The 20,293-nt window shown below is 35.9% G+C and overlaps 1 protein-coding gene across 5 annotated transcripts in view; it reads right to left on the reverse strand.

Annotated features, from left to right (window-relative positions):
• Window positions 1-8,311: 8,311 nt before the first annotated feature.
• The window catches only part of PDE5A (phosphodiesterase 5A), a 134,736-nt gene continuing 122,754 nt past the window's right edge, over window positions 8,312-20,293 (reverse strand). For all 5 annotated transcript variants that reach the window (XM_008969489.5, XM_003816428.6, XM_003816429.6 and 2 more), the window contains 5 exons: window positions 19,741-19,818; window positions 18,436-18,499; window positions 16,485-16,559; window positions 15,070-15,153; window positions 8,312-12,649 (listed from right to left, as the gene is read on the reverse strand). In XM_008969489.5, the coding sequence (XP_008967737.3) occupies window positions 12,512-12,649; window positions 15,070-15,153; window positions 16,485-16,559; window positions 18,436-18,499; window positions 19,741-19,818 (439 nt within the window). In that variant the 3' untranslated portion in view covers window positions 8,312-12,511. The remainder of the gene's footprint in view (window positions 12,650-15,069; window positions 15,154-16,484; window positions 16,560-18,435; window positions 18,500-19,740; window positions 19,819-20,293) is intronic.

The raw sequence follows: 20,293 nt of genomic DNA on the forward strand, positions 1-20,293 counted from the left end.
AATCAATATCATGAAAATGGCCATACTGCCCAAAGGAATTTATAGATTCAATGCTATTCCCATTAAACTACCATCGACATTCTTCACAGAATTAGAAAAGACTAATTTAAAATTCATATGGAACCAAAAAACAGTTCACATTGCCAAGACAATCCTAAGCAAAAAGAAGAAAGCTGGAGGTATCACACTATCAACTTCAAACTATACTACAAGGCCACAGTAAAAAAAAAAAAACCAGCATGGTACTGGTACAGAAACAGGCACATAGACCAAAGGAACAGCATGCAGAGCTCAGAAATAAAACTGCACATCTACAACCATCTGCTCTTCGACAAACCTGACAAAAACAAGAATGGGGAAAGCACTCCCTATTTTAAAAATGGTACTGGGAGAACTGGCTAGCCATATGCAGAAAATTGAAACTGGATCCCTTCCTTACGCCCTATACAAAAACTAACTCAAGATGGATTAAGGACTTAAATGTAAAACCCAAAACTATAAGAACCCTAGAAGAAAATCTAGGCAATACTATTCAGAACATAGGCATGGGCAAAGACTTTATAATGAAATTGCCAAAAGCAATTAAAACAAAAGCAAAAATTGACAAATGGAATTTAATTAAACTAAAGAGCTTCTGCACAGCAAATTAAACTATTATCAGACCAGACAGCCTACAGAATGGGAGAAAATTTTTGCAATCTCTCCATCTGACAAAGGGTGAATATCAAGAATCTACAAGGAACATAAGCAAATTTACAAGAAAAAAAACAACCCCATTAAAAAGTGGGCAAAGGATTTGAACAGACACTTCTCAAAAACAGATACATGCAGCCAGCAAACGTGAAAAATAGCTCAACATCACTGATCATTAGACAGAGGCAAATCAAAACCACAATGAGATACTACCTCACGCCAGTCAGAATAGCGATGATTAAAATGTCATGAAACAACAAATGCTGGTGAGGTTGCGGAGAAATAGGAACACTTTTACACTGTTGGTGGGAATGTAAATTAGCTCAAACATTGTGGAAGACAGTGTGGCAATTCCTCAAAGATTTAGAACCAGAAATATCATTTGACCCAGTAATCCCATTACATGGTATATACCCAAAGGAATATAAATCATTCTGTTATAAAGATACATGCACGCGTATGTTCATTGCATCACTATTCACAACAGCAAAGACGTGGAATCAACCCAAGTGCCCATCAATGATAGACTGGATAAAGAAAATGTGGTACATATCCATCATGGAATACTATGAAGCCATAAAAAGGAATGAGATCATGTCCTTTGTAGGGACATGGACGAAGCTGGAAGCTGTTATTCTCTGAAAACTAATGCAGGAACAGAAAACCAAACACCGTAAGTGGGAGCTGAACAATGAGAACACATGGACACAAGGAGGGGAACAACACACACTGGGACCTGTCATGGGAGGGTGCTGGGAGGAGAGCATTAGGGAAAAGAGCTAATGCATGCTGGGCTTAATACCTAGGTGATGGGTTGATAGGTGCAGCAAACCACCATGGCACACATTTACCTATGTAATAAACCTGCACGTCCTGCACATGTACCCCGGAACTTAAAAGAAAATGTAGAAAAACGGGTAGAGAAGAGCGATTTACATACTTCATTTTCCAATTAGTGCATGTGAAAATAATTCATCTTGGTAGTAGTGTCCAGATACTGTCTCTTCCTGTTTAGGTCCAGGAACAGTCTGCTTGTGTTTTTTATTGTCAAATGTGTTGTTCTCTAATTTCATCTCTCACTGGGAGAAAAAGAATAACAATACTCATACTCAAAATGCTGTGGCTGTTTAGAATCTGTTTATATGAAAATAATATAGATCTTGCCTCTGCAGTTCCCTAATACCATTCATTGATGTTGTTTGTATTATTCGTGATGCTGTTTCATCCATTGTGTTGCCTGTGAATATTGGTTTCCAATGACTTAAGGTTTGTTAGTGTGCTTTGTTGATGGTCATCACAAATGCAAGTGTTCCATGGAGTAGGAAGAAAAAAATAGGAATGATAATTTCTGATCATGTTAAATTTATTTTTCAGAATTTTATAACTTAGAAACACATCTTTCAGTTATACTTTTCTTGAACTCATTAGATCATATTCACTGCATTCCTAAAATGTGATCCCTTTCAATGTTGACCTCTCTTCTGTCCCCTATTCCCCCATACAGCCACCAGCAGAAAGGAGAGATGAGTAAGAATGTTCTCATTGGCACAAGGAATGTTTGTCCCTAGAATGGCACAGCTTAAGACAGACCCAGGAAATCACAGATTTACCACATTGATCAGAAGCAGGAGAAGGCTTGATTGGAAAGGCCCATTGGTGTTGCTGATCAACAATCTAGAAAGCCCTTAGAGGACAGGCATAGTTAACCTCAGAAAACTCTGTGATATTAGCTAGTGTGCTTTGTGGAGAGAGTCAGGTAAGTAAGGGGTTTGGAGAACATGTTCAGGTTCAGGAACATTCTACACTTAAATGGGCTTATTCTTACCCTCTGCTTCAATCCCCATCCCTTCTACAGGTTAGATCTTGGGACAGCCCACATACCTAGACAAACTTAGGCTTTCCAGCTTGCACTGGACCAGGGTGGAAAGGTAAGGAAAAGAAACACATCTGCAACATTTTACTGCTTTTTTTTAGATCAACTTCACCCATTTAAGGAGTGTGGACTGATGGCTATCACACTACAAACAGACTGGGTTGAATTAGAGGTGGAGAAAGAGGCTGAGAATGTCACTTTAGGGGTGCTCCTCCATATGGAGACACAGGAGTGAGGAATCAATGATTTCTCCCAACTGCTTCAAACAGATAGATCTATTGTGTGAATTTCTTGGGGATCTGATCTTAGTCTTGTGACTTCTGACTTCTTACATGTTGATTGTTTGCTCATGTGTCTTGAAATTATGAATTAAGAATTTTTCTTAAGTAGTGTTAATTTCTGTGGAAATTCGATGGGCCTGTTTGAGGATGTGTTATTCCAAAGACATTCTGCCTTTGCTTTTGCCAGATGTACAGAGGACATTACTGGCCTGAGACTTCTTTTTGTGCTTACAATTTAATGTGGGTAGTTCTAGATCATATTCAAACTCAAATCTGTGTGACTATGAGGATAAACCCAATGTAAATTTTTTGTTAACCAGGGCCCAGATTAAGACAGACATGCTTCCTTTATGTTTCCCTGTGAATCTGAGTGGGTTCTTGCCTCCCCATCTCACACATATTCATTGAGGATGTAGCTCTTCAGAGGTTTCAGCCTTACTTGGAGGGCCATTCCTTAAAGGCTTCCTGGGGTCTCAAGACCATGTTTCCTGTGTGAAAGTTGTCTATACCAAAATGGAGTCACTTCTGTCAAACCGTAAGGAAAGAGAGCTGGGAGACCATGAAGGGAGGACCTTCTTACATGTTTGCTTGATAACAGAAACTATCACAACAGATTGTCAAAACCACAACCTTGTACAAAGATTACATCTATAAGGATGCCTGCCCAGCAGCTGTCTGTCCACTAATGAACTGATGCCACTCTTGTTATTAATCCTTGTAGCCAAGGATATCATTTCAAAACAATGAATGTAACCTCCTTCGTTTTGCCTTTATTTTCATATTGTTTTGAATTATGTGTAAGTAATAATTTCTGGGTTATTCCAAATTCCCTTTTGTAAGTTATCCTTAAGTTATTTCGCACACTGCTAAGTTTAATTTAACCTAGCTAGTTTTGTTTAATAGGTTAAAAGGAATTAAATTGGTTTTAAAATAAATTATGCTGTGAATAATAAAAACGCTAATAGGAAATATATTCCGTTAAAAAAAACCCTTGTCTTCTTTGCTTCTCTGGATGCACCTATGGCCCTCTATAGCATGTATATTTGATTACAATCCCCTGCTATTACCAGATAAACTCTGATCTGGAACTCAGTCTCTCTGCTGTTTATTTTAGGTTGACACCAGCTGGGGTGGGCATTAAACCCTTTATGATAGAGGTCTGCAAATTGTCCCAGGTCTGTTATAGCATCAGCTTACATGCTTTCTACTGGGATATTTAATTGTCTTTGTTTTGGCCTCTGGGAATTTCCCTTACTTTCTTAAGAGCTATGTCAAAGGATATTTGCTTTATTTTATAAAACATAAGTATGAAATATTTATACTTTATAAATATACTTTTAATACTCATCATTCATAAGTATAATAATTTTGTAAGTAAATAAGTAGTAGGAGATGTTTCAAGTTCTCTAGTCTGCTACTTTTAGATCTTTAGATATTCTAATTCTTCTGCCTGGAATGCTCTTTTCCCTTTTCACTTGACTAAACCAGAGGTCACATCCTTAAGGAAGCTGTGAGCTTCAAGTTTGAATTAAATACCCTCCACTCTTTACCCTCAGTGCATAGATCTAATGGCCTGTTAGCCCTCGTGTGTTTCCTCCACTGAACTGCAAGCTCTGTGAGCCCATGCCTATTTAGTGTACCCTAGCTTGACACTTAGTAGAGAACCAACTATTTGTGAATGAATGCATGTCTTCTGTTGACATGTTTGCTTATTATTATTTTTTTAAATCCTGCCTCTTGGCTTGAAGTTGTTTGTCTCCATAGATTTTTAGCCTTCCGCCTTTATGAATTTTCGTTGGTGCCTAGCAATAAAAGCTCCCACTGGGAGTAACTTCACACTGGTTATCAATTTATTAATGAAAGCCTGGCAACTAACATGTTTTTCACAGTAGAAACAGAAATATATTTTTCTAAAAACTTTTTTATTATTCAGTCAGTTTTTTCATATTACATTTCAGCTCTTGTTCAACTGAGGATTCTTTTAAAAATGCTATATTGATTTTTCTATTGCCCTTCACTAAAATTACCTTCTTCATTATAAAAAACCCAATTTTATGTCAGGTAAGAAACAATGGGAATCTATTCTTTTACTCCATAGGTATTTGTTGAGTCCCTTCAAAGTACAAGAAAGAATGCAGAGAGATGCTGGTAGTTCAGGAAGGCTGTGTAATTCAGGTGGGGCCGGGGAGAACTGAATGTTTCTCAAGGATGGAGCCAGAGTAGAAAAAGAGCAGCAGAGGCTCCAGAAAACAAAGTTACTAATCATGGGCACAGTCCTCTCCTCATCTTCCAAGGAGTGTTACTGATTTACTGATTCTTTTCTATAGGTTTTATTTTTAATTGACACCTAGCAATTGTACACATTTATGGGATACAATGTGATATTTCCATATATATTTTATATATATATATATATATATATATAGCATAATGATCAACTCAGGGTAATTGTCTAATCCATCATCTCAAACATTTATCATTTCTTTGCAGTGAGAACATTCAAAATCCTCTCTTCTAGTTATTTGGAAATATAAAGTACAATACTGTTAACTATAGTCACCTTACTGTGCACTAGAACACCAGAACTTATTCCTCCCATGTATCTGTAATTTTGTATCTGTTGACCAATCTCTTCCCCTTCCCGACCCCCAACCCCAGCCTTTGGTAACCATCTACAGTGTACTTCTATGAGATCGGTTTTTAAAAATTCCACAAATTAATGAGATTACGTGGTATTTGTCTTTTTGTGCCTGGCTTATTTCACTTAACATAATGTCTTCAGGTTCATTTATGTTGCCACAAACGACAGGATTTCATTCTTCTGAATGGCTGAATAGTATTCCATTGTGTATATATACCACATTTTCCTTATTCATTCATCCTTTGATGGACAATTAGGGTGATTCCGTATCTTGGCTATTGTTAATAGCTGCAATAAACATGGGAATGCAGGTATCTCTCTGACATTATTTTATTTCTTTTGGATAAATACCCAGTAGTGGGATCGCTGGATCTACTTATTTGTCCTTTATTTAAAATTATTTTATTTTTTAGCGATAAACGTCCCACTCTATCACCTAGGCTAGAGTGCAGTGGCTTGATCTTAGCTCACTGTAACCTTCAACCCCTGGGCTCAAGCAACCCTTCTGCCTCAGCCTCCGGAGTAGTTTGGACTAAAGGCGTGAGCCACCATACCCAGCCAACTTACTTATTCTCATAGGCTCAGTAGAGCAACTTTAGTAGCTATTTCTATAGGCTTTTCTGGAGAGAGAGAGAGAAAGAGAGACAGATAGAGAGCAGTTGTAGCTGAGGTAGAGTTGTTGATGACCACATTTCATGGCAGATCAGTGAGACCAGAGAATTCCTGACTTTCAGAGCTGGGTGGTAAAGGGGGAAGTTTGTTTCTTACAGTTACATGCTGATTGGTGTCATATAAAGCCTTAAAACACTCCTATTGGGTAAGACAAAAATGATATGAAGTGGAAATGTGAAAAATAGCTTTGCAGGTAGTTAGTATCAGGTATATTAAAGTTAGAAACTATTATGAAGGTTGGCATGGTGGCCAATGTCTGTAATTTCAGCACTTTGGGAGGCCGAGGTGGGTGGATGGCTTGAGCCTAGGAGTTCGAGATGCTGTCTCTACAAAAAATGGGTGTGGTGGCATGGGCCTGTGATCCCAGCTACTTGGGAGACTAAGGTGGGAAGATCACTTGAGCCCAGGAGACATAGGTTGCAGTGAGCTGAGAAAGCATCACTGTACTCCTGCCTGGGCAACAGAGTGAGACCCTGTCTCAAAACAAAACAAAAAAACCCAAACCCTGTTATTATAGTTCATGTTCAGTGTTTTTTTCTTTAGCTATGCAAGCCTGTCCCTGAGATTCCAGTTTAGGAAGAGGAATCCTAAAATTGGGATTGCCGTTAGATAACTGAAAGAACCAACTTAGTTCCTGTGGCTACTGCCTAAAATCCCTTTGTCCACCATAAACACACCTTTGCACAGGTGTGTGCACATGCACACAAACACACATACTTAAAATGAGGAAAGCCAGGAAGAGAAATCACATATGCTAGTCAGTCAGATTTCTTTTGATTAAAATAATCATGATTTTTATTCTATTTGTAACTTGTGGGTTTTTATTTTGAACAAATGGTTTGTGAACTGGAAACATGTTTTTCTGAGCTATAATCTGAATACAGCTTACAACTGTGAAGAATATTTTCTTCAAGTTTTAAGTATTTCTTCTAATTTAATGTTATGTGCCTTAAGAATAGAAAATCATAGGCTGACATTTCCATATATCAAATGTGAGAATCCCTGTTTGCTAAGAATGCTACAGAACTAAGAGCAACAAAGCAGGTTCAAGAGTTGTCAAATGTGTCCCTTTTCCATAGGAAGGGTAGATGTCTACCCAAATGGAATATTGAGTATCATAGACTTCAAATGATAACTTTTGTTTGTTTGGAGAAAATCTTGAGGACGTGATCACTGTACAAAAGGTAATAAGCAAGTCTTAAACAATTTTCCCCCCTACCTTTTATTTTCTCTATTGATTTTTTTCCATTTATTTTTATTTAGCCACTAAAAATCTTAAAAAAAACCACACAGTTTTATTAGTTCTTTATGGTCAGGAAGGAAGATTACTTCTTTAAATATAACTAAAACTCTGGCACTCTCTAGTGGTCAGAGAATCTAAAATATTGTTCTACATGAGCTTATACTTTACTTCTTCCTTTAGCTTTATGAATTAGACATAACCTAGATATTCTGCCCCACATGAAGAAGGCTTGTCTAATGGCAAAATAATGAAATCAGAAATTCTGCATTTACTCATAATTTCACACCTTTAGACTAGAAGCACTGAGAAACAGTGGTGTGGGAGTCTGTGAAGGCATTTTCTTAGCTATTACCAGATGAACTAAATTAAGAAATGTTAACTGTAAAAACTCAAGACAAACCAAACCTGCTGGGTGAGGGAATTCCTGTCTCTAATGCTTCCAGATAGCCCATTTGGCTTGTAAGAGTGGATTTGAGACCTTTATAAATTTAAATTCAAAAAGAGAACTAAGGAATAGACCCTTGCTTTGCAACTAGACAGATCTGGGCTCAAATCCAGCTCATGCCATTTGGCCAAGTATTCAGCTCCAAGCCTCAGCTCCTCATGGAGGATCAGGCTGGTAATAATCACCCTCCAAAGAGTCATTATTGACTTGAAGTGAGAAGGAGATGGAAAACATTGCCCCCAAATTGGCAACAAAGAGTATTAATAAAAGGAAGACTATTATTGAGAAGAGTCTAGGCTAAGGAAAGGATTACTTTTCTTCGGCTAATAGGATCACAGGTTAGCTTGATTAAAGTCTCTCAAAGTATTGGGCCCATTCTCTCTGCCTAAAATCCAAACTCCCCTATTAATTCCCCCCCCCCTTAAAATTCAGAGTCCCCTAATAATCACACAGTATTCATACCTACTTGATCATTCTTTTTATTTTTACAAAGCATGGCAAAATGAGGAAACCACTGACAGGTGAAGAATTTGCACAATGGAAAACCACCTTGACCATCTCATGACTTTATACAGGAATCGGAGGTAAGTGTTCCTTTAAAGTGATTTTGTCATGAAAGAGTCATCTGAAATGACTCTCTTGATGGAGGAAAGGAAAGTAATGAAATCAACATTCATGGTTATTTTAAATGCCTTAAAAGCTAAGCATAATATACATAGTAACTCCTTTTCCTAGTATAAAAATAGTGCCAGAAACTATATTTGTTCAAATATATTGAAAAGGTATAAGAATACAAATAGATATTAACAGTGGCTAGTGATGCCTCATAAGGTTTTCTTTTCTTAAACTGTAATATAAATTTATATTTTCAACTATTTACATTGCTTTCAACAACATTCATTAAGACATGTTTACACAGGCTTTTAGTAAGTATATGGAATGGTAAAGTGAGCTTTAATACTTTCTTCTTCACTCTCTGTAGTAGAGCAGAAGGGGTCCAAAACCATGCACAATTTAACAGTCCAGAAGAACTGTGTAATCTTTACCTGGCTAGCACATGGAAAAAATAAACTATATACAAGAATACAAAACTCCTAAAGTGTTCTTCAACTATCAGCAGGTTAAGTGATTCATACTTGCAAAAAGACAGGATGTTTTGTTCACTGGTAGATTCTTAGTAAGTTTCAGGTAAAGAAGGTGCATAAAAGATATGTTATTGATGAAAATGGAAATGATGCAGTATACCCCATGTTCTCACATTAAATCGGCAGTATCAGAAGCTAAGTCTCTTCTCTAGCACCTCCTTCAGGGACCGTGAGCTCCTTGGGGTCACTGCTCTGTCTCCACAGCAGAGCACGGTACCTAACATGTGGCAGGACTCAATAAAAGGTGGGTCAATGTATTTCTGATACAAAACAATTAAATTGTGACACCTTATTTTGACTACAGTTGTTCGTAAGAGAGGATAACGATGACATTTTGTATCCTCTCATATTAAATCAATCTTGTAAACAAAAGACAATTGCTTGTGATGGCCTGTTAAGTTTTAGGAGTACAATCTGGTGAAAAACACAGAAAAAAATTGTAGATCAAATTGGAGCAGGTCTAATATTTATTTGCTATGCTGAAAATAAAGGCACTTCACTGCTAGGCAAGAATATATCTGTGACTGAACAGTTTTCTCCAAGAATCCAATATTTCCAGTATATTTTCATATACTTTCTTATCTCTAATACTCCTATTAAAGGAAACTATTACTCAAAATTAAGAGACAGTGGTGACAACATCATCATCCTGGGTTTGTACCTTGAAGCAATATACTCAATGAGCTCTAAATCTCACATTCACTAGTGATCTGCAAATGAAGCTGAATAAATATATTCTCTTTGTTCAGTCTTGGAAACTCAACATTAGAAATGACATGTGGGAATAGATCACCTTCTCTCTAGACTAATATCCCATTTCTGACAGTGGTCTCCATGGCCCACTGGGGCTTATAAAGTAGCTGCCTTCTGTGACATTCTGCTTGAAGACAAAGGCTTTGCCCAAACATAACTCCTTTTAAAAAAGCACAACTTGTTTAGGCACACAGAGGTTAAGTGACTTACACAAATCCACACAGGATTGTGATTGGCACGGTCTAATCTACTGAAAAATATAAGGCCAGGCAATTATATAGATATCTTTTAACAAGTTAGTAAAATAGTGGGGACTTTTCTGGCTAAAAATTGTAATTAAATGGTATGTTACTCTGTTATAACTAAACAAACAAAAAATCTAGAACAAGAACTTCTTGCTAGTTATGGGTAATATAAATACAGAGTAAGGTGAAGGAGGACTGTATGTATATTTTTCCAACTTGAGAAGATACTAGAAAGGAAATTAAAAATTATTTGAACCAATTAACCAGCCCTAAAGAAGTACTCTGCTTTGTATGAACTAAAATATCCAACAAAGAAATAAAATAGGCATTGCCCAGCTTCCTTTAATGTCTCAACTAGTAAAGTAAAATAAACAATATTCAAAGGCAGACCAAACCATTTCTAATCTAAATATATCTTCTTGCTTATTAAAATGACACACATACAAAGCCTCTAAACACGATCTACCATGTCTTTAAAAAATTTCTCAGTGACACATACTAGAGGGGACCAAACAAACTACTAAAGCATAAGTATATATTTTAGCATAACTGCTAAATCACAATGTAATAAAAAGGTTTATTAAAGATTGCTATTCTTTATGCAGTTTTTCTATACTAAGGATTTATGTATGCATGCATAAGTATACACCTGTATGTATATATAACTATTATTTTAGTGATAGTCTGTGTATTTTACACACCAGTGCCACAAAGGGGCAACCTTACAAATTTTATCTGTATGGCAAAAAAAATAAAATATCCTGAAAATACAAGTATACAATACATATAGCATTAAACAGTTGGTAACTTCCTAGATTAACCTTTACCAAATACAAAATAATGGCAATAAAATGTGTTTTGCTTCTATTTTTTGTTTTTTTACCAGAATGATAAAAATAAAACTGCATTATGTCAAGATATTTGTACACACTCAGAATTTTAAAAACTTAAGGAACATACTGAATTTTAGGCAAAATTTAGGGGAATCGGGACATAGATGGAAAACACATTTTGGCGAAAGGTCCTTGAGAATGCTGGATTACCATGTCCCTTAGAAATTTTCTATCCAAATTAGTGATAGAAACTCAGATCAAATATCTTTTTTGTGGGTTGGAGGTAGAAGTTAACAAATCAAGCAAATCTCTCCTTCTACTCTCCCCAAATCCAAACATTCCTGCATATTTGAAACAAATTTTCCTTTCCTAGACCAGTTGCTTAATTCATTATCTACTTCTCCAATATTGAGTAAATGTGTCTTTAGGGGCACACATGTAGAATATTAATCCACTTAAATGGGCTCAAATTCTAAGAAAATATTAACTATACTAAATGTTATGGGAAGAAAATACATTGAATGTGAGTTAAGGGCCAGTGTTTAGCATTCACATCCAGGATTCTCTGGATCTCAGTTGACTTGTCCTATACATCAAAATATGGCAATTTTTCAATCACAATACTGCTAAATGTTATTCAGGCATAAAGTTTCTTACCCACTGTTCCCTCAAATTCATTTTTGACCCTAGTATTGACAATAGCCCTTTGCTATTTATATAATTAAAACTTTTCTTTAAATTTCAATGGACAGGAAAGAGTCATTTTGTACTCTCTTATCTATAATCATGTCTCACTTCAAGTCAATGCTACAATTGTCACTTTTATTTTGAAAAGGAAGCTCAGAAGGAAAAAACTCTTAGATCTTCTAACAGAACATTTTTCTTCACTGATAGACATCCAAGGCCATTCCATTTCTAGATCACACTTATCCCTCAATCAAGTCAGTGACTGGATCATCTCCTAAGGTTTCACCTGCTTTGCATCAGGTAGGTGAGATGAAAGTGATTTTATGGGTAGCTTTCAGAAAAATGTACTGCACTGAAGTGACAAAGTTCTGTCTTGCCTGTTCTCTCACAAAACAGCAAATCAATTAAATAATGATGTTTTCTTTACAATACAGTTTCATAGGACTTTCCATTTGTTTCAGAGTGCCTTAACTTTTTTAAAAAAGACACTGTTAACAAATACAATTATTTCTCTTAAAATCCACTCAGCCAGCATTTTTCACTATCCTATAAAGGCTTTAAATGTCACAGAATGTATGATAATTTGCTCCTAACCTACTTTTGAAAAAGGAAAGATTCCAAACATTCTTGAAAAAATGGTAATTCAGCAAACACAAAAACCAATTATTTAAAATAATCCCCAAGCAAAAAAACCTCAGTGCAAGAATACTGCTTACACTTTGCAGTACACGAAATATCACAAACAATGCTTTTATCAATGTGCTAACAGTGGATGTTGTTGATCCTTTCAGTTCAGTAGCATAAAACAAATATACAAAAAATATGTAATAGTCTTCTAAAAACATTCATGCTATACTCTCAAAAGTTGTGCAAAAATAAAAATACAGCAGTGGCAAAGTATATACCAAATACAGACACTATACAGACAGTGTGTAAGAAACTAGGCATATTGCAGAACACACCACCTCTGTAAACTTCAACTCTGCATGAAATAGGCCACTCAGTTCCGCTTGGCCTGGCCGCTTTCCCCATTAATCAGCATCTTCTCCTGCTGTTCTGCAAGGGCCTGCCATTTCTGCCTGTTCTTTTTGCAGCCATCTAGCAAAGGGAAACAGTCCTCTGACACGTGGGTCAGGGCCTAAAGAGAAAAAAGAAAGCAAACAGCTAGAGGGAAGCCAGGAAATAAGCCCTCTCCCACAGGCCTGTTACAAAGGGCCACATCCCACACTCATTTCATAAGCAGACTCACTGTTGAAATTTTCACAAGCTGTGTGAGCACATACACAGATCATTTACACATGATTCTTCTAAAACACTACAGATAAGGAGTACATGCTGAGGGACAGAGCAAACACACACATTCCAAAATAACATTACTGTGCTAGGGAGACTGTGTGGAATCCACTTTTAGGGGAAAAAAGACATTTTGTTTCTATGTAGTACAGTTGGCTCTTCCTAAATGTGACTGCATCAGGGAACTGCTTAGTTTTTGCGTTTTTCTAGGGAATGGTTTCATACAATGTACTTAAATAGGCTTTTACCCAGGATTATATTATAATAAAGATTCATAATTCGGTGTGGCATTATTATGTACCAATTATAGTGCCATAAATATTTAGCCACAAGAATGTTCATTTCAGATTTCTTCCTAATAGTGAACCACTTAAAATGACAAATACCCAACAATAGGTTGTCACTGGAAAACCTCCCACAGAATAAAAAAATAGAAAGAAACCTCACAGAAACACATTTGATACATAAAATATGGATATAATGACATTATGGATTGCAAAAGGCAATTACTGAATTATTAAATGAAAAGTATATGAAAATGTCATAAAGCATATACATTGATAATGTTATCTGTAGTTTTCTCTGGGTAATGGATTGTAACTGGTTTTATTTTCCTTTTTGCTTCTCAGTAATTCTGATTTTTCTTTTTCTTCTTTTTTTTAGGGCAGGGTTCCACTCCCATTGCCCAGGCTGGAGTGCAGTGGCGTGATCTTGGCTCACTGCAACCCCCTCCTCCCCTATTCAAGCACTTCTCCTGCCTCAGTCTTCTAAGTGGCTGGGACTACAAGCGTGTGCCACCACACCCGCGCTTGTAATAGAAAATAATTTTTCTATTTTTTTGTAGGGATGGGGTTTCACCATGTTGGCCAGGCTGGCCTCGAACTCCTGAGCGCAAGTGATCAACCTGCCTCTGCCTCCCAAAGTGCTGGGATTACAGGTGTAAGCCACCATGCCCGGCCTCTGATTTTTCTATAGTGAGAACATAACAACTATTTCTGTAATAATATTAAAAATACTTGTCAGTATCACATAGAATTTTCAACAGCAGATTCAAATAAAATGAATCCTTGTATGTATGTATATATATATAAATGTAGAAGGATAACATCTATAATAGGTGATTACTATGTTGACTGTATTTACAGGGATGGAGAAAACTCAAAAGAGCCATTAGTATTTTTAATGGAGAAACTCTTAATCCAATCAATAAGGAAAGCAACTGTTATGGAAAGAATGAGATGTCCAAGTGTTTGAAACAATGCTCTGAACACACTTCATACTTCTGAGGAAGAGCTTTGAACAAAGGAGTAAACAAGTAGAATGCTGAGAAAAATAGGGAGACGACAGTGGCACATGACACCAATTTTTTTTTTTTTTTCTCCATGGTTCTTTTGGTATCTCTCCTTCCTTTCCCTGTCAGCCACAGTTCTTTATTAAATTCTTTTGATGGCGAGAATCCTGGAGTAGGAGTGAGAACTGGACTGTAGATGCACCTCTCCCACTAACCACCTGTTTGGGGCAAATAGTCTGTCTCGTTGGGAGATGAACTTTACAAGTTCAATTACTAAATCTGAAATATCTGGATTAGAATATTTCTAGGTTTTTTTTCTGCTCTTGACATTCTATGATAACTCATGACAAATGTTCTTTTTCCAAATAATTAAAACTTAAAACAGTTCCCTGTTTAAACCTTCAAAGACAAAGAACTTCTTCTTTCTGCATTTGAGTCATAAACATCTAAACTAATAAATTAGATGTTTTAGGGAGAATCTATTTGCCTACAATAACCACTCCCCCTCCAAAAGCCAAGCCAGCAGATACGTGGAAATGGGAACCTGCAATATTCTACCTCCCTCCTTTTAATCTCAGAAGAATTTTTATAACTAGAGTAAAGCCACATTATTACAATGAGAAAAAGTTGGATTACTTTTCTTTAGGCTAAAATTTAGACTTAAAAAAAGAATATGCTAATGCATAGTATATACAGTATTGCTCCTTGAGGGTAACACTGGCACATAATTATTCTTAGCATCCCCAAATCAATTTGTTGGAGATTAGCACATAGTAGGCACTCCATAGATATTAGTATGTGTTCCTTGTTCAATACAAACATGTTCATCAGTAAAAGAAACCATACTGCTAATAATTTTATTTCTTGATTTAGAAGCAAAAAATAGGTGCCTAATATTAATCTCTTCAATTTACTTTAGGTTCTAATTCACAACAGTCCAAGTTTAGCAAGTCTAGTAGTTTTCATATAAATACCTCATACAGTTGCAAGCAGATGGCATCTATGAACCCAACTTGCATACTTGGGATTTTGTTTTTCTTCTCCCTGTTCATTAGATCCTGAAAATACAAATACAGACCAGACACACAGATGTGCATTTATTTATTTAGTTAGTTATTATTTTATTATTTTTTGAGATGGAGTCTCACTCTGTTGTCCAGGCTGGAGTGCAGTGGCACCATCTCAGCTCACTGCAACCTCCACCTCCCAAGTTTAAGCTATTCTCCTGCCTCAGCCTCCCTAGTCAGGTGTGCAGTACCACGCCTGGCTGATTTTTTATTTTTAGTAGAGACAGGGTTTCACCATGTTGGCCAGGCTGGTCTAGAACTCCTGACCTCAAGGGATCTGACTGCCTTGGCCTCCCAAAGTGCTGGCATCACAGGCATGAGCCATTGTGTGCATTTATTTAAAGAACACAATGAAAGCTGGCTCTAGAAAGGTGAATCAGTGGGTTAGCCTAGGAAGGTCAGACAGCAACTAATACAAAAAGAAAAAAGAGGAAAACTCTTATGTTTTATTTCAAGGAAACTCATTCCAAAAAACAGAAGTGGGTTGAGAGGAATCTTTACTTATATCTGAGATCCATACAATATGTAAAAAGGCAGTATGTATCAAAGACCTTTAAATTCTGTTTGCCCTTCAACACGACAACTTTGGGATTTTATGCTAACAAGATAATGAAGAATGAGGTTTGGCGGTTTATCTATTCCCTTGGTGTAATGTTTGCAGTGTTCACTATTACAAACAGCACTGTGATAAACATCTATGATAGATGAAACACTGCTCTGAACACACTTCTGAGGAGAACTTTGAACAAAGGAGTAAACAAGTAGAATGCTGAGAAAACTGGGGAGACTGTGGTGGTGGCATGACATCTGGTCATCTTTCCTCCATGTTTCTTTTGGTATCTCTCCTTCCTTTCTCTGTCAGCCACAGCTTCTCTATTAAATTATTTTGATGGCGAGAACCAAGGAGCAGGAGTGAAACATCTATGATGGATGTTTATCACAGTGCTGTTTGTAATAGTGAACACTGCAAACATTACACCAAGGGAAGTAGGTAAATTATGGTTACATCTATTTCATGTCATCATGATAATACATAAGAATATTTGTTAAAATGAAAAGTGGTTTGTAATACTTAAGCGGAAAAAAACAAATTACAAAGAACACTGATAGAATATGATGAACCCAAGAGTCTTTATTATGCCTTTTATTGGTTTTGCTTTCTGTAATGAACATGTATAATTCTTCCAATGAGAAAAAAGTTTTAAAAAATAAAATGAGAAATTGTGGTCCTAAGGAAAGATCCCATAGAGCCATAAAAAGGAGTCTACAATTAAAAAAAAAAACAATTTGAATAATTCCTACCAACAAGGTTTCATACTTACAGTGGGTTCTATGTTGAGTTCTTTTCTCTCTCTGTCTCCTTGATCAAAAAATTCAGTTGCTACAAGTTCTGCTATCTGAAATAAATAACAGACTCAGTTTTGACAATGAAAAGCATACCATTCTTTAAAACAGAGACCGTGAATGAAGGCCCTGTTAGGAGCTGTATATCTCCATTTTATAGCAAATAAGCAGCAGCTTGATACCCGAAGACAAGTAGTCCATGTCCAAAGCGTGCTCTCTCGACTATTACATTATACTCTTTTTCACTTAGGTACATCTCTCTGTCTTTGGTAGCTTCCAACATTTTTCCCTTTTAATTTTATTTAAAAATGTTTTCTTCCTTCATTTATTTTCCCCCCATAAAACAGTATGTACAAGGGTTTGATTCAGAGGAGAGAAAGGATATATGAAGACACATTCTTCCCTCTTCTATTCTCTTCCCTGGTTAGAAATAGGCATATAGTCCTGTTTATTATGGGCAGGAAGGTAGGTAAAGATCACCTAAGTGCTTATGGCGTGTTGGCTTTGGCACATGGAGAATGAGTTTTTGATCTTCTTTTCTCGGCATGTCTGTTTCATGAGATGAGCCTGTAGGAAGAGTTACTAGGCTCCCTGACTATGCAGCCTGGAGTCTTGACCAACAGCAGGCTGTCAACAATCCGAAATAGCATATTAAGTACTCAAAATGAAATCTTGAAAAACAAAAACACAATATATATGTCACTGCATGGACATCTATCACTTTTTCTGAGCCTGTATTGCCTCTGCAAAACATTATAGCAGTTACTTAGTTAGAGGGAAGGATTTTTTTCTAGCCTCCTGGTAACAGGCTCCGTTCAGAACCTTCTCGACATCTTATATCAATACTTCCTACATCTACAAGCCCCAGAAATCTCTATGTTCTACTTGTTAATGTCTATTTAGAGCTGAGGCACAGCGTAGAAGGCTAACCATAAGAAAAGTAATTTTGCTTCTTCTAATTTTCAAGGTCATTAAAGGGATGACCTTAAGAAACAAGTAAGCCAGAAGTATAAGTTATATTCCAAATCCAAAAATCTGAAACCTAAAATGCTGGTTCAATGAGCATTTTCTTTAAGTGTCATGTCAGGACTCAAAATGCTTTGAATTTGGGAACATTTTGGGTTTTTGCATTAAGTATGCTCAGCCTTTCACACTGAAATGAAAACTGTGCTAATGTAGATGCTCTCTTTCTTAATATATCTTACAAATATTATGTGCAAATGCATCTTCTAAAAAGAAAAGCCTTTGCATGTCCAATTATGTTTTTAATACTACTTAAAAATTCCAAAAAAAATTCCATACTTACTTCAGAAGCTACCTTTAAGAGTAAAAACTTTAAAAAAAATTTTTTTTATTTTAGATTTAGGGGGTATATGTGCATGTCTGGTATATATGTATATTGTGTATTGGTGGGGACTGGGCTTCTAGTATACCCATTACCCAAACAGTGAACATTGTACCCAGTAGGTTGTTCTTCACCCCTTGTTCTTTTCCCACCTTTCCCCCTTTTGGAGTCCCCAGTGTCTATTATTTCCATCTTTATGTCCGTGTATACCTACTGTTTGGCTCCCACTTATGAGTGAGAAGGTGCAGTGTTTGATTTTCTGTTTCTGAGTTAGTTCATTAAGGATAATTGGCCTCCAGCTCCAATCATGTTGCTGCAAAGGACATGACTTGATTCTTTTTATGCCTGCATAGTATTCCATGGTGCATATGTACCACATTTTCTTTATCTAATCAACTGTTGATGGACAGTTAGGTTAGTTCCATGACTTTGCTATTATATAATAAATGGTGCTGTGATGAACATATAAGTGTCTTTTTTATATAGTCATTTATTTTTCTTTAGGTAGATACCTAGTAGTGGGATTGCTGGGTAGAATGTTATTTTGACTTTTTAATTATTGTTATTGTCACTAAGTAACATACCCGTTGTTGAATAGGCCAGGGTTTTGTAATTGCAGAAAGATCACAAGCTGTCATCAGCATTGCCCTGTTATGGAAAAAAGAAACCCAAAACTCCTATTTACTTTTGTGTTATTATATACCCTCAGTAAATAGTTACTAATAAAAAAAAGTTAAAACCCTCTAAACAATGGAAATGGCAGTTTATAAAGACCAAAGAAAAAGAAACAATTTATATGAAAGTCTAACTAATACATTGATAACAGAGCATCATTGTTTCAGTTTCCCTTTGAACTTTTGGAATTTGTCCTCAAACTGCCTCATTTAGCTCCAGATTGGCAGACTGAAAAATTATTAACCTTGGGTAAAATCTTGCCTGCTTTTATTATTTTTGTCACCTTAGTATTCCATTCTCAGAGACAGTATGATGAAAGTACATTGATTACTAATAACCATTAAAGTACAACATCAGGTATCACACTGATAAAAGTCTTATATCAGAAATTATAGTAGGTCATCCTAATTCACTCAACACACATGGTGACTTCTAAATGAAAAGCCTTTGAATGATTAATCATGTTTTTCAGCTTTCTCCTTTATTGTTTCTGCATGTTGGATTATAGTTAGGAAAGTTTTCTCACTCCTAGGTTATAGAAGAATCCATCTATATTTTTATTTAATGCTTGTATGATTTAATTCTCTACATTGAACTCTATGCTTCAGTTGGAATTTAAGTCTGTAGAGTAGATCCAATTTTGTCTTTTTCCATTTGGTTATCCACTCATCTCTCTCTTTCCTCCAGTCACTGGAAATGTTATCTTTATTATACACTATATGTCTTATGCAATTCTAGATTTTCAGCTGTGTTCCACTGGTCTGCCACCAATATCAAACTGTTTTAATCATAGAGACTTAATAGTATTGCTTCCATGTCTGGACCCTGACCTCACTGCTCTACCTTTTCAGATTTTCTTTAAGAGAAGTAAACATTTTGCAGCTATATCTTACTTCCACAACATTTATAATTCCATTTTCAGCACTTCCATTACAATGAATTAGGAAAATGAATAAGGGAAACCTATAGCCATATATTGATACACTACCACATTTTAAAGGTTTTTCTAGAACAAAGGAACAGTTCATTCACTTGGATTTGCAAATGCATTTCTTTTCAAGTAAATATTCAAATTTACTCTTTGTACAACCCTCTGGAGAAATCTGACAGCTTTTAAGATCATCATATTGTAACAAATAATTGCAATAAAAACTAATAGTGAGAAAATTAACTGGGTAAAAAACTTCAGCTTTAAAGATAGTAAACCTACTTACAAAAACAACTCCTTTTGATGAGGATCTTCCAAATTGAATTGATTTTTTCTTATAAGTTCAAAAAATTCTCCTCGCCTCCTACAACGTTTAAAAAAAAATTGTTAGTTATAATGAGTACCCAGGGTCTTATCCCTTTGGTCCACAAAGACTCATGGACTAAATATTGGTGAAAAAAAACCTCTGATTTTTTTCCCCATCTTAGAGCCCACTATAAAATCATCATTTACAAATCTTTAATACCTCACTTTCCCCCTTCTATCATTTGCTTTCGATAAAACATTAAACCTCACCTAATTTTTAACTATAGATCACAAATTATGGTAATTTCAATTCTTGAATATTTGTTATTTTAAGAAAAATGAAACAGTATGAGTTAAAAATTTGATGCTGAGAATGATTTCAGGTATTTTAAGTGCATGGCATAATAAGATCTATAGGTTTCAGTTTAACTATCATTTATTTCATGGTAGGGGATAAAAATATATAAAGTTGTGAGGTGCTTCTGAAGTAAACAAAGACTAAAGTTTAAAATAAAATAATATTTGTTATTATT

This window comes from Pan paniscus, chromosome 3 (assembly GCF_029289425.2).
Source record: "Pan paniscus chromosome 3, NHGRI_mPanPan1-v2.0_pri, whole genome shotgun sequence".
NCBI classification, from domain to species: domain Eukaryota; kingdom Metazoa; phylum Chordata; class Mammalia; order Primates; family Hominidae; genus Pan; species Pan paniscus.